The sequence below is a fragment of the Sorghum bicolor genome, chromosome 8 (genome assembly GCF_000003195.3).
Source record: "Sorghum bicolor cultivar BTx623 chromosome 8, Sorghum_bicolor_NCBIv3, whole genome shotgun sequence".
Taxonomy (NCBI): Eukaryota; Viridiplantae; Streptophyta; class Magnoliopsida; order Poales; family Poaceae; genus Sorghum; species Sorghum bicolor.
The window spans coordinates 4,653,745-4,681,380 of record NC_012877.2 but is presented as its reverse complement, the minus strand read 5'-3'; the positions used below and the strand labels follow the sequence as shown (position 1 = coordinate 4,681,380).

General features: G+C 42.8%; 3 protein-coding genes across 7 annotated transcripts; all 3 read right to left on the bottom strand.

The window, feature by feature from the left end:
- On the bottom strand, nucleotides 5,587-11,348 carry LOC8079858. The gene is made up of 3 exons (XM_021445972.1): nucleotides 10,890-11,348; nucleotides 8,338-10,237; nucleotides 5,587-7,288 (listed from the first exon to the last, which is right to left on the bottom strand). Exons 1-3 carry the CDS (start codon nucleotides 11,245-11,247, stop codon nucleotides 6,301-6,303), a joined length of 3,246 nt encoding a protein of 1,081 aa, XP_021301647.1. The 5' UTR covers nucleotides 11,248-11,348; the 3' UTR covers nucleotides 5,587-6,300.
- On the bottom strand, nucleotides 12,294-17,309 carry LOC110429672 (tubby-like F-box protein 14). 2 transcript variants are annotated; one of them, XM_021445975.1, is made up of 5 exons: nucleotides 17,101-17,309; nucleotides 15,261-15,673; nucleotides 14,984-15,071; nucleotides 13,529-13,661; nucleotides 12,294-13,431 (listed from the first exon to the last, which is right to left on the bottom strand). In XM_021445975.1, the coding sequence occupies exons 2-5, from the start codon at nucleotides 15,606-15,608 to the stop codon at nucleotides 12,687-12,689; spliced, it is 1,314 nt and encodes a 437-aa protein (XP_021301650.1). In that variant the 5' UTR covers nucleotides 15,609-15,673; nucleotides 17,101-17,309; the 3' UTR covers nucleotides 12,294-12,686. The 2 variants fall into 2 exon arrangements, with proteins under 2 accessions (XP_021301650.1, XP_021301651.1); XM_021445976.1 differs by having other exon boundaries at nucleotides 15,261-15,669.
- LOC8079857 lies at nucleotides 18,119-27,597 on the bottom strand. Of its 4 annotated transcripts, none has more exons than XR_002446787.1 (6): nucleotides 26,913-27,597; nucleotides 26,177-26,805; nucleotides 26,029-26,067; nucleotides 23,762-24,032; nucleotides 22,305-23,670; nucleotides 18,119-18,531 (listed from the first exon to the last, which is right to left on the bottom strand). XR_002446787.1 is itself a non-coding variant. In XM_002441829.2 (3 exons), exon 2 carries the CDS (start codon nucleotides 21,920-21,922, stop codon nucleotides 20,579-20,581), a length of 1,344 nt encoding a protein of 447 aa, XP_002441874.1. In that variant the 5' UTR covers nucleotides 21,923-22,092; nucleotides 22,305-22,506; the 3' UTR covers nucleotides 18,119-18,531; nucleotides 20,541-20,578. The 4 variants fall into 4 exon arrangements, 2 of the variants coding, with proteins under 2 accessions (XP_002441874.1, XP_021301648.1); XR_002446788.1 differs by having other exon boundaries at nucleotides 23,163-23,670; XM_002441829.2 differs by lacking the exons at nucleotides 23,762-24,032; nucleotides 26,029-26,067; nucleotides 26,177-26,805; nucleotides 26,913-27,597 and adding an exon at nucleotides 20,541-22,092 and having other exon boundaries at nucleotides 22,305-22,506.

Sequence of the window (27,636 nt, the reverse complement as noted above, 5' to 3'; positions counted from 1 at the left end):
TTGGGGGTACTTATGGTTTTTATTATCCTTCACGTTTAGAGTGTGTTTGTTTTGCCATTCAGTACTTATAAATAGTGTCTAATTGGGAATAGGTCATTTGGTAATGTGCTGTGACATGTAGGTTTATCATTGGCTTTAAGTCATGTTTGGATTTGTAGAGCTAATAGTTAGTAGCTAATAATTACTACATCCTTAATTCTGATATGGCTAGCTAATAGTTTAGCTAATTGTTACTATTTCACTAGTTGAAGCAAACTAGCTAATAGCAAATAAGATTAGTTAATAGCTATGAATTATTAGCTAGGTAACTATTACTTAACAGCTAATACAAATAGACCATTTGTAGTACTAGTATATTTTTTTTCCATTCTGTTTGGTGGGGGCATTATATGGATAGACATGCAGTATCTCCTGTAAGATTGTGCTGTTGGTGGCTCCAGCTATTAGTCGATCTCACGTCGTTGACAACATGTCTTTGTGCTCCCTTTGCTTCCAACTAGTACCAAATTTTATATTGGAAAACTACAAGAAAAAAACAAGCAAAAACACACTAACAAATATTAAGAAGACGGAAGACGTTTTTTTTTATTTTAAAACATATCGTGGAGAGGTGTAGTGTTTAATTTCCTAGGTTTCAGAAACTCAAACTCCATAGACCTGTTTTTGCTCTAAATCATGACGTCTAAAATATCATGAACTTTTCTTAGAGCAGCATATAGTGCACCAAAGATCAGCGGCATCCCAGATGAACAATACAGCGCGTTTATAGCTTTGTGCTGCAGGCAGCTCTGAAGAGAAAAAACGCTTTTGTCTTCAGAGAGGAGCAAATTTCTATCCATCAGTTATTTCTGCTTTGCAAAGGGGATGCCACTCTCTGGAAGCAACGGTTGTCGAAGAAGAGCAAAAGGGTGGCAGAAGAATGGATCAAAGCTTTTGATCAGGCGATATCTAGAAACAACTTGTAGTTTATAAGTCCTTATGTGTTGAGTTTTTTGTTACCCTGTAAAGCTCCTTTGTAATCAGGGTTTTTAAGGCCCAAGTTCAATAAAGTTCATGTGGGGAAATCCCATCCCCCCCCCGCGTTGAAATTCAAAAAAATTGATATGCTTACTGAAAGTTTCTTTTATAATTGCACGCATTACCGGTTCATGTGTAGAAAGTGGATGAGATGTTTAAGTTTGCAATGGTATGTAATGCGTGCTCACAAATTAGCTGAGCCTATCTACATGTGCCCTTAGAGCAGTTCTAACCCGTGAATTATCTCATGGTTTCTATACTTATTATCAAACCTTGTAGAAACAAAACATAAAAATCATATCCGCAATAGATGATTTTTCAATGATTTTTTTTTTCTAAATCATGTGTCTTTCCTCTTGTACATATCACCTACAACCTATCAAATCTTTTCATGTTTCTGTTTTTGTGTAGACATGATTTCTTGTCGAGGAAACCATCTCATCATTCGCTTTTCCTTAACTTTAATGTCATATTAACATTTTGTCTTTTGTAATAACTAATGAACATGGAAATCATTTTAGTTTGCCCTTAGATCATTCTTGGCAGAGAGTTTTATAATATTGTTCTCAAGACTGCCACGTTATAAAAAAGAAACATAGATACAATACCCACCCTCAATGTGTAATTTCATCCTATTTGTTTCAAGCCGTGTTTAGTTCCCGATGTGAAAAATTTCGCGATACTGTAGCACTTTCGTTTGTTTGTGGTAATTATTGTCCAACCATGGACTAACTAGGCTCAAAAGATTCGTCTTGTAAATTTCGACCAAACTGTGTAATTAGTTTTTATTTTTTTCTATATTTAATACTTCATGCATGTGTCTAAAAATTCGATGGGTTTTTGGATAGAAGCAAACGAGGCTTCAGTACATATATATATATTTAACTTGATGACTCATCTTGAAGTTAGAACCCCGAGTGAATTTGTTTCTTTTTCTTTTCCCCTCTATCTCGTTATAGAAATGTTAAGTTGTCATGTCATGAGAGATGTTTTACGTGGCAGACGAAACTGGACCTACAACATTGTGACACTGTGACGACGTGGCAAAAAGCGCGGTTAGCGAGGCTAAACGGCGCGTTACGATGAGTGCTGGCACTAAAACAAACCGAGTGAATGAAGATAAAAAAAGCAACAACAAACCGAGGAAGATAAAAAAAAAAGAAAAAGAAACTTGTAGGGCAGTACAAAACCGAGTGAGGGAAACGCGGCGGACGGACGGAACAACGCGGCAGCGACGCGCCGTGGACGCGCTGCGCCTGACGCGTGGGACCCACAGGCACCCCACGACCCCGACCCGCGGACCAGGGACCGGGCCCACGCCTCACGGGAGCGGGACGCTTCTCCGCCGCCGGCAGGGCACGCGCAGGGGCACCGGAGAACTTTTCCTTGAAGGACCGAAATGCCCTCCTCCACCTGCAGCCAAGGCGGGCAGGGGTAGTTCTGGGCTTTCCGGGGCAGCAAGCAAGCGCGCGGGTCCGCGGGCGACTGGCGTTGGCGCCCGGGCGTGAGTCCGTGACCCGTGCGTGGGGGCAGTTATGTCAGTTGAAACCGTCACCGGCAGGCACGTGGCGGTTGGCCGGTTGCGTACGGACGCTCCGTTCCGTTCGTCCGCTTCTGTCGTTAAAGTTAACGCGACTGTCGTTAAAGTTCCCTGTCCCTGGAAATTTGCATTAAAAAAGTTTGCGTAGCAAGCAAAACCTCCTCGATCGAGATAGCGTTAAGCTAATCTTGCAGTGTGTAGTCACCATCAAATTACCCGATCGAGTTTTTTTTATTAAAGAAGGTAGGTACAGATGAGATGACTTCTCTCGGCGTTTTATACAGTCGGGTACTAAACCATGACTCTGTTCGCTGATTTATCATGAGAGAAAAACACTGCTGGTTAATAAAAAAAGTACAACTTATAGAATAAGCGAACAGAGCCGAAATGTCCATGGGCTATCTTCCGTCTCGCCCGAGCCCTAAACAGATAGACTCGGACACAAGTTGAGTGATGACACACTCTGCTCCAGGTCAAAATCACTTCTTTAGAAAATCAATTAAAGAGCAAAAAATCAAGAAGTAGAAACTCTACCAAAATGTGGTAGCACCTCGTGATAGCACGAGATATGGACGGGTGGAATGAAAAAAAAACGACAACCTCTGCCAGTTGAGTGCTGACATACTAGCAAATATATACTAGTCTCGTGAGTCGTGACCCATATATAGCATCATCTTGACATGTCATTTTTCCACAGGTGGATTTGATTTGGTTGCAAGCGGTTAACAGAACAGAACCAATCAACCAAAGCACGAAAAATACATGTTGAACGTTGATCGATGCCATAAGCAATCACATCAGTATAAAAGCAAAACAAAGGCTAACCAATACTCTTTCTTACTACATAGAGACCACTCATGCATCATTCCTAAATGATAAAAGAGGTGTTTGATTGAAGGTGTTAAAGTTGAATAGATACCGTAGCTCTTTCGTTTTGTTTGACAATTAATATTTAATCATAAACTAAGTTTAAAAGATTTATCTCACAAATTATTTTTTAGCTGTGTTTTTAGTTCTGTAAATAGTCTATATTTAATACTACATGCATGTATCCAAACATTTGATTACATGTATGTGTCTAAACAATAGATGTAACAAGAGTTGAACTTTAACGATACAAACTACACTAGCACAAGCAGACAATGATCAACGGCGGCCTAGTTTTCCTTCCCCCGGCCGGTCAACGGAGCAGTAGCACAGGCCTCACGCAACAAGTCCGTGGGCCTGGTGACTCAGACCGTCCACGTCGGCAGGCCGCCGTCCTCAGCGACACGTGGCGCCAAGAGCTCTCAGTCCGGGGTCCCGGGTCCACGTCGACGCCGCTCATTGGCTGCCTTCTCGTGCCGACGTGTCACTGATGGCGACCGAGGAGTAGACCAGTCACGGTCATGGCCTTTCCTGATGACCTCTTCTATTCCTTGGATGATCCGATTACCAAGCTACAATATCCGTTGTTATTATAATCGCAGGCCCAGCAGCTTTCGTGAGCTTAAATTAGCTTAGAGCATCTCCAACAGTTTGCTAAAATTTATTTGCCATATTTTGAGTTTTGGCAACTTAGTAAAAGATTTGGCAAGTGAAAAAAATGACTATCTCCAATAGTTTGCCATTTAGACTTGCCAAATTAAAAGAAAAGAAGGCCCACACCCCAACTACCAACGCCCATCTATCTGTGGCCCGTGCCTGACGTCTAGACGTCGCCTCCGTGCGGCAGCAGATTTTATTTAGCTTTCGAACACTTTGGACACTCTTTCACCTGGTTCAGTTCGCAAATTTTTTGGATTTTGACACTGTAGCATTTTCGTTTTTATTTGACAAACATTGTCCAATTATAGAGTAACTGGACTTAAAAGATTCGTCTCGCGATTTACATATGAACTGTGCAATTAGTTTTTGTTTTCATGTATATTTAATGCATCATACAAGTACCGTAAAATTCGATATGATGGAGAATCTTGAAAATATTTGGAACTAAGGCCTTGTTTTGTTCCAAAAAGTGAAAAGTTTTCGGTACTGTAGCATTTTCGTTTGTTTGTGACAAATATTATCTAATCATAGACTAACTAGGATCAAAAGTTTCATCTCGTGATTTACAACTAAACTGTGTAATTAGTTTTTGTTTTCGTCTATATTTAATGTTTCATGCATGTGCCACAAGATTCGATGTGACGGAGAATCTTGAAAACTTTTTGGTTTTCAGGGTGAACTAAACAAGGCCTAAACAAGACAGCAGAACGCCAGCAGCTCAGCAGCACGGCAGCAGCAGCACGCAGCTCAGCAGGGCAGCAGCAGCACGCAGCTCAGCAGCAGGCCAGCAGCTCAGCAACAGGCAGCAGCACGCCAGCAGCAGGGCAGCAGCAGCACGCCAGCAGCAGGGCAGCAGCATGCACGGCAGCAGGTCAGCGTGCGGCGGCAGCCCGCAGCAACGAACGGCGCGGGGACGAGATACGCGGCGAGTCCGCGCGTGTAGAAGTGCGCGCGCGGATGAGAAGGATAGCAAGTCAAGGTTTTTAGCAAACATGTTTAGCAAACTGTTGTAGAGAGTTTTTATCATTGATTTGCCAAAATTTATGAGATAGCAAGTGTTTTAGTAAACTGTTGGAGATGCTCAGTGTTAGTATTATATTGCTGGCACGACTACTGAAGGGGATGAAAAGTTGGTCAAGGATTCGAAGTGAACATGAACATTTATAAATTTATAAATATCCACCTGGTTCTTGTGAATGTGATGCTGCCAGGTCAGAATGCCTTGTTATATCTGGCTCCCATCGATTCCTGTCGCATGACAGTTTTGTTTTAATTTACTTTGCTCACGAGTCACGACGCACACTGCATACACCCTATGAACACATGCACACATACATAAAATTTTACCCATATGATCTTTGAAGATTAGACCAGCAAATCCTCGAGATCATATGACAGCTAACAAGCTCCAAAGGCGAGCGCAGAGACAAGCAGACTGAACAACATTTTAGATGGCACTCAACAGGCAGAAAAGCACGCTCTCAAGAGACACGCACAAAAGGTACAACCATCAGCAGTGAACCCAACGTGGCCAAGGGGCCAGGGTAGGGTGGATAAGATTTCAAGGTATTGCAGACAACTGGCATTCCAATGTGCCCTGACACAAGTGTCTGTGTCATGGCATATAGTAGTGTTTTATATTTTATATACTACAGAAACTACTAAATTCGACGTAGCCAAAAAAGAAAAAAAAAGTCCATGGAATACCAACACTGGTAGTGGACATCATCTAAACCGCCGTGTTAACCAATTTATGAGGAAAATGAGCGTGTCAATTGGGCGGACAAACGCCCTGCAGAAAAAAGAAAGCAGAAACAGGTGGCGGTCTCTAGCCAGATGTGGTAGTGGTACCCAATGCTAACATACCAGTTATTAAGGCCTAAGCCTAATCTGAGTAAATGATGAACTTGATTCACCAGTCTCGCTGGCTGATGCTTGCTCGTAGTCGCCGTTGGTAACAATCAGCCATGGCGCCATAAACAAGCTTCGTTATGTTGCAAAAACGAAAGTTGCTCTTTTGGATAACTCCTGCCAATCCGTAGCTTACTAGCATATGTTGTCAGACTAATGAGATTATAGCCACAAAAAGTGCGCCTTTGTTTGATATGAGGCGACCAAGCAAGGACCATGGTGGATTTTAAAAAGATATCAGGCTGACCGCTTCAATTTGAGGACAAGCGAAGCGAGCCGACTTTTTTGCAAATGGCAGCAGATGTTCAATTGTGCAACTTTGAGGCCCGTGCTTTTTGCAGACTGCCCAAGACGCTCTCAACTAGCTTATCCGGCTCACTGTCTTCCCCAGAGTCCGACACGAAAGAGTACTGCTTATGCGATAGTTTTGAAGACGTTTGAGCCTTTCCTAAGGCCATACTGTCAAGATTGCCTGGGCTGCGTCTAGAACAGTCCACCAACCCATCAATGTCTTGAGGTTTCTTGCTACAGCCATCACTCTTGCTACTGTTCCAAGAACCAATGATCTGGAGAAGCGAGCTCTGCTGCTCAGTGTTTCTTCTAGGCTGCTGATCTTTTACACTGTCGCTATCCGAGAATTCATCATCTGAAGGAGTGGGAGGACAGTAGCACATTTCCTTGTCGACCCCTGCAGCAGCGGTTGCAGTAGTGGCTGATACAGGACCAAGCTCCTCCCAAATCAAGTCATCACCATTGCTTCGGTTTCCATTTGCCTTGCTGCCACCCTGGCCGTTCCCGTGTTCTGAGGGCATAACCCTTGGGAATTTTACCCTTGCATCAGGCATAATTTGCAACAGTGATTCAAGGTCCGGATACCCAAGCTTCTGGTGATTAAGCTCGTATCCATACTTCTGAGTAAAACAGCGCTTGAAAATTCCGATGTTGAATCCATATTCAGACTCAGAAAGAAGCTCCTTCAACAACTTGTGACAATCTGATAGTATCTCCTCCCTAGTGAGAGACTTGCTTTTCCTACTTTTATAAACATATTTGCCCTTTTGTGGCTTCCCACTTGAAAAAATAAAACTAAGACCATTGGATTTGTTGGAACTCGATGGAACACATTTTCTCTTGTGAGGGAGGGTAAGACGGAAAGGGAAAAGTCTGGAAGAAGTTTCTTCAATCCATTTCTTTTCCGAAATTAACAAATGTACCAGATGATGCAGATCTTTCTCAAGGAGGCCTTTCAAAGGCCAACAATTTAACTTCCGCAATCCATGTGCCAATTCCTCCCTGGCCAAGAAAAGCGATCATATAAGAACTGCTCTCTATTAAAAAAAGGGAAACATAGTTTTGCATATCATCTCATAAAACCTTTACTTGCAGAAGGAAACATATAGAAGGATTATTATATGATGAATGCTCAAGCAAGCGATGATTAATCATAAGTTTCAAAATGTGATGTGATGCCAAGTTTAGTAAGTTTTAATGACACATAATGGAATCAGTATAGGGACCTCAATACCTCATTTATATTCTTCTCTTTCTACAGCTTTAAAACATAACCATATGCAAAATAACCATTGTTGAAAGTAAGAGATAACTGCAAAAGAGGATTTGGTTTGCTCTGATATTTCTGGACATGGCATTTGCTCTGATATCAGTTCTGGACATGACATGCTTGACATAAGTAATAGACAGGGTTAAAATAGACATGAAAGAACAATATAGAAGTCATCTTCCTAGTAATATGCTCTATGTAACTACAAATACAGGCAACACAGTCAAAGACAAATTGCATAATTGTACTCCCTCAATCCCAAAATATATGCACATATAAAAATAATATCGATATTTATATCTTCAAGTAAGTTTATTATGAAAGTATATTCTATGATCAATCTAATGATACTTATTATACATCATAAATATTAGTACATTTTTGAATAAATTTGGTCTAACTTAAAAATTTTTTACTCCTCAATAAGTGAAATGTGCACTTATTTGGGACGGAAGGAGTAGCTGTCTACAAATTACAAAACCTCTACCAAGCAATCTATAGAATGAATTTGGACCGTTGCCATTACTAACAAAAATGCACCAGAGTTGACAGTTATTTCTTCTCATCAGTTGATGATTACTAACAAAAATGCACCAGATTCTATTCGTTGCCACTAGCGTAAAAAAGGAAACAACAAAGTTGTATTGCATTCACCATGAGTCTGGCTTCAAATTTGGAGAAGTATGAATTCCAGATCAAAGTCACAACAGCTCTTCTTAAAAATTAGATCAACAAGCAGCCAAAAGGCATGAGTTAGAATCTAAAGGGGGCAAAAGATTACCTTGTCTTTGCTTTCAAAATAACCTCAGACCCAAGAGGTTCTGATAACTGTTGCTCCAAAACTGCCCACAAGTCAGGCTTTGTAAAAATTTCATGAACCACCTGCTGTGCACTTCCATAAGTTGGAACATTCGAAGATTCAAATTCTTCAATAGAGTCAGTCTTCAGTTCATCATCAGCATTTATGTTGGTTGTACTACTATCTGCATCTGATTTTCCAAATGTCCACCACCTTGAAGCCCAGTTAAACAGGCCCCAATTCATTTCGGAAATGTCATCCTTCTTTCCAGGTTTACTCACGGAAACAGCAACAGGTTTTCTGCATGGTTCTGGGTTTTCAGGAATTGATGGATCTCTCTTTATTTTTTCAGAATGATCGTCACCTAATGAAATTGATAAATTATCACTTACTGCTGCCGTGCTCTCAGTACCATCTGAGCGGTCATTTTTGGAAGAGGTCATTTTTTGCAAATCATCAATCACTTCTGCAGAAATGCTTTCACAATTTTGAGAAACCTCAGACTTAACATTCTCGGGGCCATTCCACATTGTCCAGATCCTTTTAAAGAATCCATCTTTGTTAGCGGCATTTTCCACCCCTGAGGAAGAGGGAGTTCCAGGGGTAGTCATTTCATCAACTTCCCTGTGCTTTGATGGTGACTCTGTCGACCCACTCACATCAGCCACTGGGCACTCATTTTGGTCCTCAGATAGCCCATTTGATGGGGAAGGTAAGACAGAAAATGTAGGTGGGTGTTCACTTAGTGTCTCTATGAAGCTTCTGCTCCAGTCAATGCTTTGAGAAGAACTTAGTGTATGCTTCTTATCAGTGTGTGCTGTCCCAGTTGGGTTATTCTCCCTGACATTACATTGATCTGAGCTAAGGGTCTTAGTACATCCGTCACCAGGCTGCAGCAATCTTCTGTTGACAGCAATTGCATATCCTTCACCAGTTTGAGGACCCACCAATTCAATATCTGGTATTGATTGGAGAAGGCAAGAGAACTTCTTGTAGCCAAAAAAACCTGGACCGAGACAAATTGTTTTCTTCTTGAGCTCTGTTCGGAGTAGTGAAAGGTTGATCCCTTCAGGATATGAACGTAGTGTCTCCAGAATTGCATTTTTTACATATTTAGGAACTGAGCTAGGCTTGGTATCAGATGGTACTGAACAATGCTGGGACTCAGTTGGTACCTTGATGGGTTCCTCTGATTCCTTCTCCAGGAAGGGGTCATCAAGGGCTCTGTCACCAGGCTGCAGAAGTCTTTTGTTGACGGGAATTGCATATAGTTGGTTTTCACTTGGATGATCTACTAGTTTAACAACATTTGGCATTGATTCAAGAAGGCGAGAGAATTTCTTGTGACCAAAAAAATCTGTATCAAGATCAATACTGTTCTTTATAAGCTGTCCTCGGAGTTCTGAGATCCTCATCCCTTCAGGATATGAACGTAGTACCTCTAGAATTGCATTTGTTACATATTTAGGGGCTGAGCTAGGCTTGGTATCAGATGGTACTGAAAAATGCTTTGGATCAGATGCTACATTGATGGGTTCCTTCGATTCCTTCTCCAGGGAGGGGTCATCAAGGGCTCCTTGGCAGTGACCATACCAAGATCCATGTAAACCATCCGGTGGGTGGTTAAAACGTTTTGGTGACAAATCCTCCCCTCTAACTAAACCATCCCAAGGCCACATGATTGTTGCTGCACTGCACAGTACACTGGTAGCAGAACTAGGACAAGCAAGCAGTACATTGTAGTTGCTCATTCGCAAACGATGCAAGATGTTTGCAAAATCTTTATCCCCAGATATAAGGAAAAAATGAACTGGTGGCGGATTCTGAGCAATCCAGTAGACAAGATCAGCCATAAAAGAGCGGTCAGAACTATTCTTCCCACCTACATCATGGAAACAACACTGTTAGTACAAATTAAGGAAAAAAACAGAGAACCCAAATAGAATTAAAAATCCTGTGAAAATAGAGGATGCCAACTTTGTAAAAAAAAAATTGCTTTGCTATTTAACATTGGCCCTTATGTCATCTACTCCTACCGTTCCAAAATGTAAGTCGTTTTAGTATTTTCCTCGGTCAAACTTTTATGTGCATTTATTTTTTTTAATTTTTGTTCCAACCCGTTAACCTACAGAAAGATGATGGACATCCCTGCGATCAGGAGGCAACTAGATTCGGTATCAAACTTTGTGAACAAAAAACTTGAATCAACAGACCAATATACGCGAAATTAACCAAATAAAAAGATCCTCTCAAATTTAGCATCCATAACTTCACAAACCATGGAAAGCGCATATCCAGTCACCAACCCGACAACAAAAAAATCCAATAAAGAAACGCAGGAAAAGCCAAAGCAATAGATTAATCGTCATACCGTGGGCACCAAAATCATCAATTTTTTTAACACTACTGCGCATTCGTCAAACAGATTACGGAAGACGTTCCCGCAATCATAACAGAAGGGGAATGGAACGGAACGGAACGGAACGGAATGGAGAAGAATTAATCGGGCAGGGGGTGGTACACGAGCACGCAACTGCTTGGGACGTGGGAGATGGAGACGCCCGTAGCGGCGAGCGCCTCCTGTGAGGACCGCGCGAGCTGCAGCACGTCCCCGAAGGCGGTGATGGAGAGCGGCCCGCGGATGCCGGCGGCGCGGAGCGCGGCGGACACGCGCGGGGCGACGCGGTTGACGTTGACGCCGTTGGGGATGTTGCAGTTCTCGAAGTCCCACCACACCGACACCCGCACCGCCCGGCTGGCCTCGTCGTCCCGCGGCGGCCCGGCCGGCCGCCTCCCGCCGCCGTAGACCGCGGAGCTGAGGCGGCGGCAGCCGTGGATGCGGACGCCGTGGGAGTGGGCGGAGAGGCGGAGGAGGAGGAGGATCTGCGACATGGCGGCGCCGATCCTCCGCCGGCGGTCGCGATTTTGTTGGAGGGTTTTGGAGAAACCCTTCCCCTGGCTTTTCCACTTTTGCCACGACGCACGTGGAGGGTACGAAATGAATTGATCTTGCTGTTGCTGGACTGGAAGAGCAAAACCGCCTTCAGGCCTGATGGGCCCAGGCCTAAGATAAGATGGGCCCTGTCAGCTTGTGCTGGCTCGCTGCTCGACTAATGTAATTTTTTTAATATAAACGGCGTTAGCATTTGAACTTGTTATTATATTAGCATAACATATAGGGTGTGTTTAGTTCCCAATGTAATGCAAAAAATGCAAAATGCCAAAGTTTTTAAGGTTAGGTCTAGTTCGTTCAAAGTACAGAATTTATTGCTCTCATTATGGTCTCTTGAGGCTTTTTTGATTCTCTCTTTTAATTTCAGTGGGACGGTACCGGCGGATGTACAGGTTTGTACTGGGAGGAAGAATACATTGAACGCATTAAGAAATCTTTTGCACAGGTGAGTAAAGGGCAAACGGAGCTCAGGGAGAAGACTGAGGCCGGTATGGCGCGCGTTGAGGAATCATATGAAAGACTGGTTTTAGCCTCTTGAGATCAAAATCTAAAATAGCGAATAGCCATATTTTTACAAAAAAAATTACATGATGTTTAGTTTTATTATGCAAAATAATAAACTAAAATCCAGAAATTTTTTAGGATAAAAGAGGAACTAAACACTCCCATAGTAAGTTTTAAAGCTCACCAGCCAGCTTGCAACCTAAAAGATGCTAACATTTCATAGACCAATAACATAACCCCATAATAATCATGGTTGATGTTATCGTGTACATTAGAGCAGGTGGAGCGTACAATCCAAGAAGATGCATCAAAGAGTGGCAATTTATCCAACACGCAGTTTAATTAAAACTAGGAAAACTAAAAAGTACAGATTATACGCCTCACCGGGGTCGCCGCTGGCGGCGGTCATCAGCTCACCACGCCGGCACCCCTGCACAACTTTGCTTGAAGAAACACGTACCCAAACAGACAGGCAATCAAATGAAAGCTAATTCTTTTATTGCTATGACTTACAACAAAGCAATTCAGAATTTTACAAGATGCACATTTGCATATCCCACAGGCAAACAGCTTAGGCACAAGCGAAAATGTCAAATTCTCTTATCAGTTAATACAACCATGGTATGGAAAAACAATTTAAATCTGCCGGCTAGTTAAGGGCAGGCCAAGATGCTACTCCACAGAACAAAGCTATTGAAAACAATGCGATCAGGACAGAGCACAGCAGCAGCAGCTGTAGATCAGGTGGAAATGGCTAGACACAGCTTTCTAGGTAAGTTAAGAAGGCATCAACAACATACAACAGAATGGCGGCCCAGCAAAATTTGGGGCCGCCGTATTTCATGAAACAGATCATCCTTCAGCCATGATGGCTTTATTCACAGGCCAGCTTGGTGTCAAAGCTGCTCAAGCAGATTGCAAAGGCCTGGAAGGCTGACAGTGGGTAACGGTAGTCCATTGTGAACATATCCTTGGCCACCTTCCCAAATTGCAGGATCACCTTTTCATGCTCAGGCGGTGGCACTGGGGTAGCCTGTGATGATAGGGTTGGTGCTCCAGCAGAGGGCTGCGTAGCGGCAACAAGCTGGAAGTTCTTGACAGATGCGACTGTCACTCTGCCCTTAAAATTGAGGCACCAGCACTGCAGCTGCTCATGCCACCTTGGGGCCTTGTTTCGGAGAATCAATGGCCTGTCCTTGCACTCGTCATTGTCTCCCAATGCCGCGTCTCCAATCGTGTGGCTGCTCATTGAGATTTCAGAGAATCTTGTGCTGCTGAAACGCATAGAATGGTCCACAACAGATGACTTGGAGAAAGAAATGCTGCCGAATGACTCATCAATGGAGCGAGCAAGGATGCTGTCCGGCTGGCATGGAACGGTGCCACCAGCCTCAAGGCATGAGGCAGGGATGGAGTGCATAACACAGTTCATCCGCCTAGGGCCCCTAGTACCCAAGACATTCAGCTCATATGAAACCTGTGCTATGTTGTAGGTTCTGGAAGAGACCTTTGGCGACACCTTCCTGGAGTAGAACCTACGGCTTGTTTTCCCTGGTTGTGATGTATTGCATGGAGGCTGGGTATCATATATTGCAAACTTTGTGCCGAGGAGATTTGACCTAGATGTTCAATACCATAGATACATTAGTGACACATAAATATTAGAAAATGGTTATGCAGTTTCTAAAAGAACTTGGCCAATGTATGAGTTAGTACCTCAGCTTTCCAATGTACATTTTGCTTGACCTAGATAAATTTTCAGAATTCATAAATATTGTATATTCTGTACAAGTTGGACGGGAGGTTCGTTTCGCACATAGGAGGAACTTGCCACTTTCAACAAGCACAGCTGCAGAAAATAGGTTAGACTATGTTAATAGCATCAGAGACGAACAAAAAAAAAGTATCAAGCAGATCTGCAAGTGGAATATCTAAAGATTAAGGAATGAAATAGAAACAGACAAAATGGCTGACATCTGATAGCAGAATGCCAGTCCTAATTCCTTAGTATCGGTAAGTGCTATTATTATTTTTTTTCTTTTTTCTTGAACACGCAGGAAATAAGTGTTATTATGTTTTACCCTCGAGTGATAGAATACCAACAGGGCTAGTGTAAATGTCTAAATTCATTGGATTTCAGCAACCAAACCACTATGAAGATGATAGATTGATCATGTCCACACATTCATTTAGAGTTCCCCAATGGCCCCATCCCCGCCGGTGGGCACTTCATTAAGGTTAAATGGTAGTGGGAAAATGCAGACTTAGCAGACAGTATAGAAACAGCGGTTATTCTTTATTTTAAAATATCAGTTGCCATAACTACTTCTGAAAAGTAAACACAGTGCATACTCTGGGAGAGCAAAAATGAGGGACTCTCTCTAGATTTGTGAGATAGGCAGTCAAGAATGCCAGTAATTAAGGCCCTGTTTAGTTCCCACCCAAAAACTTTTCGCCCCATCACATCAAATGTTTGGACACATGCATGGAGCATTAAATATAGATTAAAAAAATAACTAATTGCACAGTTTGCATGTATTTTGCGAGACAAATATTTTAAGCCTAATTAGTCCATGATTGGACACTATTCGCTATAGTTACAAATGTGCTACAGTACCCAAAACTTTTATTTTTGTGAACTAAATAAGGCCTAAGCATGCACAAATGATTAGCATGAATAGTGTTAGATATGTGTGTCTGCGTGCGCGCTTGTATATCCCCGTTTGTATAAGGGTTCATTTGCATATTGTACATGTACATATTGGGATTTAGCCCTTCTTCTCAATACAGAGTTCATTCACTCTAGCATGGTATCAAAGAGCTAGGATTACTCTAACAAATAGTACATTGGTGTGTATTATCTTAGTAAGTAATAATAATATAACAACACAACTATTATGCTGGTACCAAGGGCTTAGATATACATGAATCTAGAGGATAGTGGGGTAAAATGGTACCTTCAATACCTACATTAATTCGAGCATGGCTCTTTATACCACAAAGGACAAAGCTACATGTCTAGTTTTAAGCAACTTGAAATATGGTCATGCTATTTATCTTGCATTATTTGAAATGTCTACAAACATCACACAGGAACTGGTGACTGTAATGCTTTCTAAGGAATTAAAGCAAGTAGAAAGAAAGTATAATGATGCTTTGGAAAAGGCTTACCGGTGCTAAGGCACAGATACAAGTAGTAAGTTTGAGTAGATTTATCCCTTTTGATGAAGCACTGGATGGTTACATCTCGAGGCCCAGGCTGAATATGGCCAACAAAACAGTATTAATGTATGGATGACTTGGTTTATGTGTATTCTTGGTTTTCTTTGTTTTAATAATGCCGCTTTCCAAATACAAGTTATGGCGAGGATAGAAAAGTATATATAGTTTACATAGAATTATAAAAAAAGGAAATAAAACATGTAAGGATCAAAGAGGGCACAATCACCTGCTTTAAGGACACAGGAAAAGTGATTTTTCCAGAAAACTCTGGATTCTTAACAATCTCTTTGCAGATCTCTCTCCAGGTTCGACAAACAGCTGCACAAGAAACTACATTCTTCCTGTTAGGCCAAGTGGCTTCACTGGCTTCCAACCTCTCAATCACATCCCGAAGCAATTCCGGGGGCAAATTAGCCCAACAGCTGCTCTGGATCACTGGGGCTGGATCATGCAGCTCATGGACAGCACCATGAGATCTCCCTCTGCGGTGGCCCAGAATCTTCACCTCAAACCCTCTTCGAGACAAGCTCCCAAAGCCATCCCTTACATCACGCACAATGCTGCGGAAAGACATCTACTAAACGTCACAAGTGCTGAAACATCAAAGGTCCTCCAATGACTGTGGAAAGATGAGCCTGCCTAACAAGGGAAAAGAAAGCTCGCGTTATCCTCTGAAATTTCTCTCTGGTAAGAACAGAACTACGCTGATTAATTCAAAATAACAGAGAAGCAGCAACCCAAAGATAAAACTCTAAAAACATGCCTTTCGAAGCTCATCATATAATTTCTCAGATGTATTAGTACAATCAGTCAATGTAAACAGGGCAGAACCTATCCTCCTCTTGCATTTCTTTTGTCCCAACACAGTACATCAATCATCGCAACCAAAATAATAATAATGTATGGGTCACTCAGCTAACTGCTGTGCGTTGTGAGTTGAGTAGTTGACTTGTGACCACGCCACCGTATGCATCAAATAACCACACCTAGAAATGATGTGCAGCACAAAGCAGGTTGTGTGCCATTTTTTCTAAGAAAGAGAAGAGGAAAAAAAAGTACTCCCTCCATTCTAAATTGTAAGTCATTTTATCTTTTCTATATACATAGCTTTAACTCTAAAAACATGCCTTGTACAATATTTGAAGCCATACATCAGTACAACCAGTCATTGTAAACAGTGGAGAGGGAGAACCTATCCTCCTCTTGCATTTCTTTTGTGCCAACACAGTACATCAATCATCGCAACCAAAAAAAAAAACAAATATTGTATGGGTCACTCTACTAACTTTTGTGTGTTGTGAGTTGACTTGTGACCATTCCACCATATGCATCAAATAACCGCACCTAGAAATAATGCGCAGCTCAAAGCAGGTTCATGAACCTAGAAATGATGTATAGCTCAAAGCACGTTGTGTGACAATTTTTTTAGAAAGAAGAGAGATCGAGAAAAAAAAAAGTAGGAAAGAACACAGCAGAACGAGCAGTGCACATTTAAGTTTAGCTATTTCGATTGAAACTACAGCAGTATCACTCAAGATCCAATATAAACTTAACACCATAGCAGAGTCTGCGGGAAAATAACAGCCACAAAACTAATTCCAGGTCGCCGGAGCAAAAAGAAAAAAAAAACAGCACACATGGTACGCCTGTATTGAATTGACCACGTATAAAACCACGCACAACGCAAGATTTGGACATGCCTGCGCACACCACGCCTAATGTGCAATGCGCCGCTTTCGGCGGATGCAGCTACGGCTAGCCCCCGTAGGATGGTCGGGCGAGAGCCACCTCTGGACACGCACCCAAATCCCAGTAATTCGGATGCCAAATCGACAACTAGTAATTTCGATGCCAAATCGACAGCTAAAAGCGAGCCGCGCGTCCTGTCCTGCCTACCAAATCCCGCCCGAATTCCGGTACGATACGAGCCGAACCGCGTGTACCCAGCTGAGCAACCCTCATTCCCACCTCCGGGGAGCCCGACCCCCGCTCCTACAGCACGAATCCGCCACATCCAAGGGGAAAAAGGGAAGGGGGAGGCGGCACGGATCCGCGCGAGCACGCACCTGGGACGGGGCAGCGAGCGGGCGGTGGGGCGAGCCGCTGCTACGGGACGGACTGCGGATGCGCCATGCGGATCCGGGGAGGAGGCGAGGTGGGGTGGGGGGGAGAGAGGAAAGGGGGAGGAAGAGGAGGGAGGCGACCCGACGGGAGGAGGAAGAGGAGGCGAAGGAACAAGGTGTGGTGGTGGCTGGGCGCTGGACAAGTGTTACTTCACGTGCGGAGCGACCACAACAGACAACGCGCTCGCATGTGAGGTGAGGTGAGGTGAGGTGAGAGAGAGGGCGTTCGTTTTCCGCGAAGCACACGGGTGAAAAGGGAAATGGTTTTAGCGGCAGCGTGGGGGAAAACAAACCGAGTTTGCGCGTTTTTTCACTCAAATTTCTAGGCGGTGGTGGTGGGCATCTTTCTTTTCCCGTGGTGGGAATAGTCCGGTGAATGTGAATAGGAGTCGTTTTCTTTGCCTCCATGTTTGGAATGGTATTTTTTCTGGGGGGATGGGGGGTCGATTTGTTGTTTCTCAGTGAAAATTTTTTTGGTTTAGATACTGTGATATTTTCGTTTTTATTTAATAAATATTGTCTAATTATGGAACTAACCAGGTTTAAAATATTTATCTCGCAATTTACACAAACTATGCAGTTAGTTTTTATTTTCGTTTATATTTAATACTCCATGCATGTGTTTGTTCGCTTGTCTTATATACTTTCAACCACGGCTTTTCGGAGAAGGGATTTGTCATCTTGCCGCTCTCTAGATGTTCCGTACATTTGACTTCGGATTACTTGTGAGGCAGTGGCACAGCAGCAACAAGTTCTTGGAACCTTGGGTGAGCCTCCCTAGCACCAGCTAATCTGAACTTCAAGCAAGTATGTACAGGCTAACCACAAGGGCTCATTCCAAATAATCCTTGCACCCCTTCCAGCAACACACAACAGACGTGTATTTCTTTTCTGGGTTTTATTCGTTTAACCAGCCGGCTCCCTTGCTAGACCCCCATTTGTATAGGCATGAAATATGATGGAATTAAATGCACACTGTATCTGTGCTTTCTTTCTTTCAAAAAAAAAATGGCACAATGATAACAAAGGTAAGACTCGAGGACATCTGAAATTCTGGACGAACAATCAAGCCTTGTTACAGCTGTACGCAAAAGATTTACAACAAAAATAACAGTCGGCATGCTTTTATGAATTTACTTCGATATAATTTCTGGTTACTGGTGCGCCCGTTTAGACTTCGGAGTTGCAGTAAAATCCTGCCCCTCCAATATACAAAGCATATTGCAATCCATGAAGAGAATCGTCATCCTTGACATCATAAAACCATTTCTTCTCGACTGCAATCCACGGAGAGATGCATGGTTGACATTGTGCCTGTCAATTTTATTGCAGTGCTCTGCTCTAAGAAGAATTAACATCAATGCCAACAGCAACCTGAAAGGACCAAAAGGGTAAGAAAATCAGGGGAAAACTTGGCAGTGTAGAATAGCTGGGCGAAAAACAAAAGGCAAAAAATGATGCGATGCTAGCATTTTCACAAAGAATATGGTATCAGACAACAGTATAGCTTCATGTCAATTGACAAGTAAGGTCTGCATGCACCATAGCATATTCTTTTCGGTCTTCAGACTTTGTTTCAGTAATCTAAATGTGGAAGCAAGGTATTTCGTAACACCACTATCAAATATCAGCACATGGAGCAACCTGGCTGCCTCAAGGAAATGGAGCAAAGATAGCAAACTACATGTGAAATGCTTCTGACTCCTGGTGCTGCTTCTGCAAGAACTCTATATGTACTACAAAAGTGTCTAAACCTGCTACCCAAAAGGAAAGGATGATTATTGATGAGGCATGCCAGGAAGTAGTTCATGTTCTAAGTTTAGCCAGCAATTTTGTTCCCCACGACACAAATTATACTAAGCAAAAGAACATAGCTAATAGGTGAAGTGGTCGACTACTGTTAGAAGAGTCAAGGACCTATTGGGCCTTAGCCCATTAGGGTTAATTAGTCGCTTGCTTAGGGGTCAAGTAAGTCTTGCTTGTAACTCAAGTAAACCTCTCTATATAAAGAGAGGAGATGTATCAATCTAATCAAGCAAGAGATTAGAAGGAAATCCCTTCTCTCTTGCTGGCCGTGGGCAGAGCCCCGCGGCCGGCGTTCCTAGCGCCCAAAACCCTAGCCTCCTCTCTCGCTCTCACAGCCGCCTCCCTGAACAGTACCCGCGCTACAGTAGTAGCGGGTACCGTTCACGGCTTCCGCCGCCGCTCCTTCAATCCCAATCCATCTCCCTCGATCCCCACCAGCCACATAACAACTACAGTATATCATAAGTATAACACACACTGCATATTCAGAATATACACCACGGTCCTTCAGTAAAGGTTTTCAAATACAACAACAGAAGAATAGGTCGTTTCTCAGGTTGCCAATAAAATCTCCTTATGTATGTATATCAATAGAAAGCCTGCAATCTACACAGCACTGGATATTAGGCAATGTACATATGATATGACTGTATAGAGTATATTATATACTCTATCAAACATTCCAGCAATTCAGACTACTGTTAGTTCGTAAATCTATAGGATGTTGATTGTTGAGGAAAGCATATTAAATTACACTAACTTTTGTTTAAAAATAATATTGCCCCATGGAAGGACTCTACATTTCTTCAAGGCAGGCAGGGAAGCATTGTGAAGTTCTTTTGACAAACCTCAGCCAACCAATTTGGAAGCAAACATCTATAATTGATCACCGAAGTGTACTTGCAATGCATGATGTCATGCACAGTCGGCTAGGCCTTACGGCCCGGGTCAGTAGTATGAGAGGCCTATTCGGGTTAGGGTTGGAGATAAGATTAGGCATCTTGCTTAGGAGTCAAGTAAGCTTCCCTATATAAGGAGAGGAGATATATCAATCAAGGCAAGCAAGAAGAATATCAATCTATTAGGGGCAGCGGCCTTCTATCCCTGCCCTTGTCATCTGGCTGCCCATGCGCGGGTCGGTAGTATGAGAGTTGAGGGGCCCATTAGGGTTAGTCAACTGCCCATGCATGTGATGAGCCTCTACTGTGCTTTTCTGCCATAATTGAGGATGTAAAATAAGCATGTCACCATATTAAATAGCCAGTCTATGGAAAATGTGGGTATACAAAGGATAACAAAGATTGATCACTAAGGTTAGTAGAACTCTTAGTGCAAATCAGTCAAAATATCTCAAGGACTGCATGGTCCCCTAGGCATGTATTGGAATTTCAAGTTCTTGTTTTTCTGAAACATCTGCAGAACCAAAAAAAAAACATTGAGTGAAGTATTCGATACCAATAGCACCTAGCACTCTAGCAGAGTAGCAGCACATCAATACCAAGGATTTAGTGATGGAATTAGAAATGAGTTACTCGAAATTATTTCTATGGGTAGTGATAACTGGAGACTAAGCTTACCATCTTGCATTTCAATCTTCGCAATTTCAAAGATGTTATCATGTCATTGCATGACTGCCACTGCCTTGTAACTTGCGTTCAAGCTCCAACTCCTTGTCTCTTACCTCTAGCTCCAAACGTCTATTCTCCATCTTCATCTGTTCATTTTCCAACCTCATCTTTTCTAGCTCTCTGTCCTTCTTCTTACTAAATATCTCCCACTTGAGACGTTGCTTTGCAAGCTCCAATGCCTCAACTTCAATTTCCATGCGCTGTTTCTCAATCTCCGCAGACTGTGTAGCCAAGTCTTTTTGCACCAAAGCCAAGTTAGTTCCATCTGGAAAAGCTTTGTTGATGTCCACTGCAATGCTATGGGGGTCAGATCTCCTGCTACAGTCATGTGAGCTGGAAGAGTTGCCGAAACCTGCATCTTCCATATCCGCAGCCATGTACCGCATTCTTTTATGCATGGGTAGGGTCCCCTTATTGACATGCACCATGGGATGCTCATCATCATTCTCTTCCTCATAATCAGTATCTGCACTTTGATCATCTTCATCAGCATCTCCACTTGCTCTCTTCCTTGCATCATGCTCATCTTTAGACTTAAGAGCAAGCTGCAATGAACGCTGAAGTGCAGGATCTTCAGGTAAACTGAACCTATTATTGTTGTGATAGGAGCACATCTCTTCATAGAACAAGTGCTTAGAGCTCAAAATCTTCCTTGCATCATCTTTCATCTTATCAGAGAGATTAGTCATGCCATCCAGAAGTTCTGGATTCGCCACAACTCTGCAAGTAGTACCCCGACCAAGGATATCTGTAAGCCTTTTATACCTCTTATTGAGGTCATTGAACTTATCCTCACACTGCTGTGGCGACACGAGGCAGCCTCGCTCACCCATGACTTTTGATATGGCCTTCCACTTGCCTTTCTTCTGCATCATTGCACAGCTTCTCCTACCACCTCCTAAATCAGCTCCTGGATCCTCCCCGGCATAGGATGCTGCAGTAATTAAAAGCCTAACCATCGAATCAGTCCACTTCATCCGATGCCATGCAGAACCCTTCTTTCCCTTGCTGGTCTGGCTATCAGTGGCATCCTCATGCACACCATGCTCCTCATCATCACTCATGCTATTCTTTGCGTGCTGCTGGTGATGGTGATGGTGATGGTGGTGACTGACCTTGCCGTGCTCTCCAAATTGAAATTCAGGCAGCTGATCCGAATCTGTAACCTGGTTCAGACAAATGGGGAAATTGGCAGGCATCTGAGAGTGGTTGAAAGCCTGGTTTCCAGAGCTTGGTGCAGGCATTTGCATATGGCTGTGATGATGCAAGTCCAAATTACCATAAGCTGCTCCTTGCATCAAGCTTCCAGAGGGTAGGTTATTCCCTTCCATTGTGCCAAAAAGGATAACACAGTCATTTATACTCCCTCAACAAGGTCATGCGATCATTAATACTCCCTTGAAAGGGTCATGCAGTCATTAATACTCCCTTTTAGTACTACCATGTAGTACAAGCAAACAGAGATTGGTGCGAGCACTCCTTATTTGTTTTGCAGCCCCACCTGAAGAAAATAGTTGAGAGGCAGTGTTCAACAGACTGGGGCGGATCCAGTAAAGGGACATGAGTGTACACATGTACACCCAATAATTTTGCAAAAACTTCGAAGTTAGGAGGATTCTCAAATTGCTAAATAGCTTTAGGTTAGGGTTTCGGTGCTCAGCTTCGCACAGCATAAGGGAAGGGAAGGGAAGGGAAGGGATGGGGTGGAAGTACCTGGTGGGTGCTCGTCGGCTCGTCGCCGGCGAAGAAACCAAGGAAAGCCTCAGCACCTGGCCTAGCGCGGCGGTGGCCCAACAGTCCTCTGGGAGCGAGAGGGTAGCGAGAGAGAGAGACAGGAGGAGGGAAGGAGGACGAGGGAAGCGGACGGAAGGGGAAGCAGACGGCGGAAAAAAGAACGCACGGGAATTTGTGTTTTTTTTTTCTCTCTCCCATTTAATATTTTATTCTTGTTGATTTCATATGCTTAGGCCTTGTTTAGATGCACTAAAATTCCAAAAGTTTATAATATTCATCATCACATCGAATCTTTGGACGTATGCATAAAGTATTAAATATAGATAAAAAAATAACTAATTGCACAATTTTACTATAACTAGGTAGCGTGCCCGTGCATTGCTACGGGATAGCTAATAGTTTATACTAAATAGATCGCACGATAAGATAACAATATTATAAAAAATAAATACTAAATTAAAGTGATATTTTATCTATAAAATAAAGTTTATAGAATTAACATAGTCACAGAGAGCGTGGCGTCACAGACTTACAAACTCTACTGTATGAACCTTTTATGTAATGTGGATAAGATAATGTTTTAAAATCGACACGAAAAAATCTACAATATTCATTTTTTCATGCGCGAATAAATCCACCTTTTGAAAGAAGAGATTCACACTTTCTTTAGCTACAAACACCAAACAGAAGAGATGGAGCATCACTTAATTTTAAAACAGTAACAGAAATGTTGCAAATTCCATTGAAAATTTTATTCAGCAACTCAGACAACAAAGTAGAAGAGCATCTAATAGAAACCCATACATCTCATTCTGAAAAAGTTTGAGAAGCTTGCACCTTATCTATGTTGAATTTGGTTGATCTGCAGCACGATGGCCAGCCTCCATAGTTGTATGTATCCAGAGACCAACAGTACAGTACTTGAATGGAACTGTCTTGGCATATCTATGTACTCAGATTGTTTCATCACAATGACATACATATCCTAGAGTAATGGATTCTCATCCCTTAGGGCCCCATAAAAATAATTCTAAGTTTCTCCCAGTAGCAAAAATCAGTGCCTCCCAATGTTCTTCTCGATGAAATTTATCACCCTCAAGCAAAAAATCTGTCTAATGTTCTTCTCCATAAGACAAGCGTCTCCACTTAAGTTAGCCAACCCAAATCAATTGAAGTTAGCCAGCCTGATATTGAACTTCACAATGCAGAGCGTTGCAAAGATGGGCAGCTCAAGCGGCGCTCGTCTCATCAACGAGCATCTACACAATAAGACGTCATCTCCACACTAACACACCGCTCATCTCTTGGGTGATGGGTACTTATTGTCCTCAGCGAGCACCAAGGCCTGCTGGATATATCCCAAATTCTTAGCCATAACTAAGAAAAAAATATCATGGTTGCTGCAATTTTCTCAATTGTGAATTAGCAGCATATACCTCTGCAACAAGCAAACCCTCACTGCCGCAGCAACAGTGGCTCATCGCCGCCCATCCCCACAGGAGCAGCGTGCTGAGAAGGCGAGGGCGCGGCAGCGGAGCTCCTCGGTTGCCCTTCAGACTTGGGCGGCGCAGTCCTGCCAGTCGCATCTAACCCCGTAGCGGCCATGACTCTGCGGGGCCTGAGCCGGAGCAGCACCTCTGCCATGACCCCCCTAGGCACGGGGTCCCTGCCTCATCGAAGGAGAGGGCGTGGTGGAGCAGGTGCTCCCTGTGTTTACATAATACTTTGATTGCATTATAAGGAAATAAGCTATATATGAAAAATAACTTTCCAGCGCAAAAGAGATAAATCACCTTTGTTTACAGAAGTGAAAAATGATCAACGTTAAAGGTAAACAAAAAGGGACAAAACAATAGGTTCGTGGCATAAAAAACTACTTAAATGGTTCCCTTCTATAGAAAAATGTATCATCCAATCAACCAACATGCAAATAACATTAGAAAAAGGCTAATCACATATTCTACTTGGACCAACTAAATCTAAAATCAAAGGCAAGGACACAGGTTTGTAGATTTTTATTAAGCAGACCAAAATGCATGGAGACTTTTCCTACCCTTTGTTGATCTTTTCACTATATCTAGAAACATAGATGCCACTGATCTCGAGAAAAGGATTATCTCAAAGAAACTTCCTGACCAATTGAGCAGCTTCATAACTCACTCAACAGAGCAATATGTCAAATTTCCACAGTGTAAATAGTTTTTTTGCAACAGAACTCTTCAGCATAGAAAGGACCATATGAAGCACATGGACTTTTAGTAAGCTAGAATAACCCTCTATATTTTGATGACTTTTTAAAATTAGTTGAGACATTAAATGGCTAGCAATCAAAATTATAAGAATTAATATATAGTATGAGCTTCACTGTAGGCTTTGTTTGAGTAGAAATGTCTTTCAGGAATCTAATTGCAGACATGATGGCATCAAAAGGATCAGCAAAGGGCATTTTATTGAATGGATTCAGATACTTGATAATCTAGCATAGTGACATGCCATTTCGCTGTATAGGTAATATGCAGAAAGATGCAGAGAGATGAAGGATAATGTACCACAGAAACAACAAGAATATTGCTATTTCACAAATCTATGTTTTTTAATTGTCTTATCTAACAAGGTATAACTGATGAGATCAGCGGCAACAATTGCCAACCTGTGATCCCGATTCCAAAATCCAAAATTACGTGATACGTGACTAAAAATCTTTTTTTCTTTTCACAAAAGAAAAACTTTGGCAAGACAAAAACCACTAACATGTTCAGTATTTGAGTATTCTATATAGCTCTTACAAAGCAAACTACCTGTTGCAGGTTGGAACATGTGGCATCTATTTATAATCTGGTGTTACTACAATCAGTTGCATATCCAAAACTGCATGTGCATGAACCTTGGTCTGATGGTTAATTGGGTAAAGCAAGAAAGAAAATTCGAAACGCTTCACAATTGAGGACACATTCACAATTGACGCTGGAAAGGAGACAAATCACAAGCAAACTATATACCAAGGAGACCACAATTGAGGACGCATTCACAATTGAAGCAAGAAAGAAGGCTCTCTGCAATTTTATGCCCAGGTTGAAAACAAAATACCGAGCAAATTTTTTTATAAATTTTTTTTGTATATGGGATCAGCTTGTGAATAGCACTTACTTGTCGAGCTATTTTAGTGAGTTTTTTTGTGTGCAAGGGATCAACTTGTGAATAACACTTACTTGCCTACATGTCGCATGTTAGAATCTAAACAGTTATCTAAAAGGCAATTGCTGTTATTTGATAATGAGCCAGTTCATAGGATGCCCTGATTATCAAGAGCCTCCTGTTATAAGCAAGAGGGAACGAACCAACAATAAATATAGAATAAATTAGTTATTGGTTTAGTTCTTGATATAAAAAGGGAAATAACCAAAATTCCATTTTGTAAACCAAAGAGTATATATCTAGATATAATTCAGAATAGAATAGAGCATCACCTATCTACCTATGTGAATGCCTGCCTGGACAGTACCATCAACACTGCTGGTAGTTATATCTATCTTTGCTAGGTTAACTGAATAACTGACATTGCATTTTACACTAACTTGAAAAGTATTGATTGTTTGTAATATGATAAAACCGAGAGAAAGTGTAGAAGACATCATTGAATGACCATTCAAGGGCAGAATAAAGATAGCTGAGCAGGATTATAAATAAATCTAAAAATACAAACCTGTCACAAAGAGGCTCCTCTTGTCACCATGGGTTGAGACTGCAGCACAAAAATAATCCTAAAAGGAGTATAATAACAAGAATGCAAGAACAGAGAATCTAGAAGCAATTGAGGGAACATAAGCAAATAAAAAGTTGCATAGAAATACCATGTAATCTGTGGGGATGAAAGGGTCATTGACAGCGACCAGCTTGACATCCTCGCTCTAAAGGGTGACTTTCTAAGACATGTGCGAGTTACAAATATATACTGAACCAACTCAAACAAAAAAAAAATACAATTTTGTTAGAAAGAATTTACAATAATTAATAATTAGTTCATTGAGAGATAGTATAGAAGGTATACAAAGAAGGATAAATAAGATATAAAAGTTTGGCCAGAAAATACAGGATTATATATATGCTGATAGTGTATGAGAATGCCTCTTAGCATTTCATCTCCAAGCTTCTTGAGTGCGCACATTTCAGCTATTAGTTAGAGTATATCAAAATAAATAATTTAGTAAATGAACCAAATTATCTTAGGTCTGAGTAGCTTGAGAAACAAGTACCTTGATATTCCCGTGACTCCCATCATTGCCACCGCTTCCAGAAAATAAAGTGTCAAACTCAGAATTATGGTTCTCCTTGGCATCAGTTTTGGTTCTCCTCACCATCAGCTTGAGCAGGAAGGAGCACGCGTTGCTGCCGAGAGGGCTGCACTCTTCCGCTTGGTTGCTGGCCACGGGAGAGATGTTAGTAGCAGATGGCATCGTGATACTGGCCACGGCGTTCTCAACTGCGCACATTTTCCCCATCGTGAGACGAACGCAGTAGGTGAGACGAACGCAGCAAACCCTACTGGCATCTGTTGCTTGCATCTAGAACAAGAGAATGAACCAATACCCTGCTGAGGCGATGGCAGTGACACAGGATTCAGATCTCCGCTGGGATCTGCGCACTCCTCCGCTCTCCTCTTGCAGCGCGTGGGAGGAGGTCCATCACGGGGATCTCACGGATCGCAGACAATGGAGGCAGTGGAGACAGGTGCCCCGGATCGCGCCGTCGTCGCTGTAGTCGTCGTGGGAGGAGAGGCCTTGCAGGGGCTGGGTCGGCGGCGGGAGGGGGGGGACGGAGGAGAGCATGTGATGCGGATGTGACTCCAAGACCTGGCAACGCAGGTTGGGCTCGGCGTCGGGCGTCGGGCGAGGGCGACTCTCCAGACCTGGCAACACAGGTCGGGCGTCAGGCGAGGGCGAGGGCGAGGGCGACGGCGTCAGGGGCGAGGGCGAGGGCGAATCTCCAGACAAGGTCGGGCTCGGGCGTCGGGCGAGGGCGAGGGCGCGGGCGTCGGGTTACGGTGGGCGCGGCGGCGGGCGTGCTCAGAGAACGTCTCCGGCGGAGAGGGCTGGCGGCGGGCGTGCTCGGCGGCGGCTACGAGGAGAAGTGCGGCGCTGATGGGCGTGCTGATGGGAGTGCTCAGCTCCGGCAACGAGGAGTCCAAGGTGTGTGTGCGGAGCCGGAGCGAAACCAGGAGAGGGGCGAAACCACGGTAGGGGGGGGGCGAAAACCGCAGGAGACGATGACCTTCGGGTCTTTGTAGAGAATCACGAGACGAATCTTTTAAGCA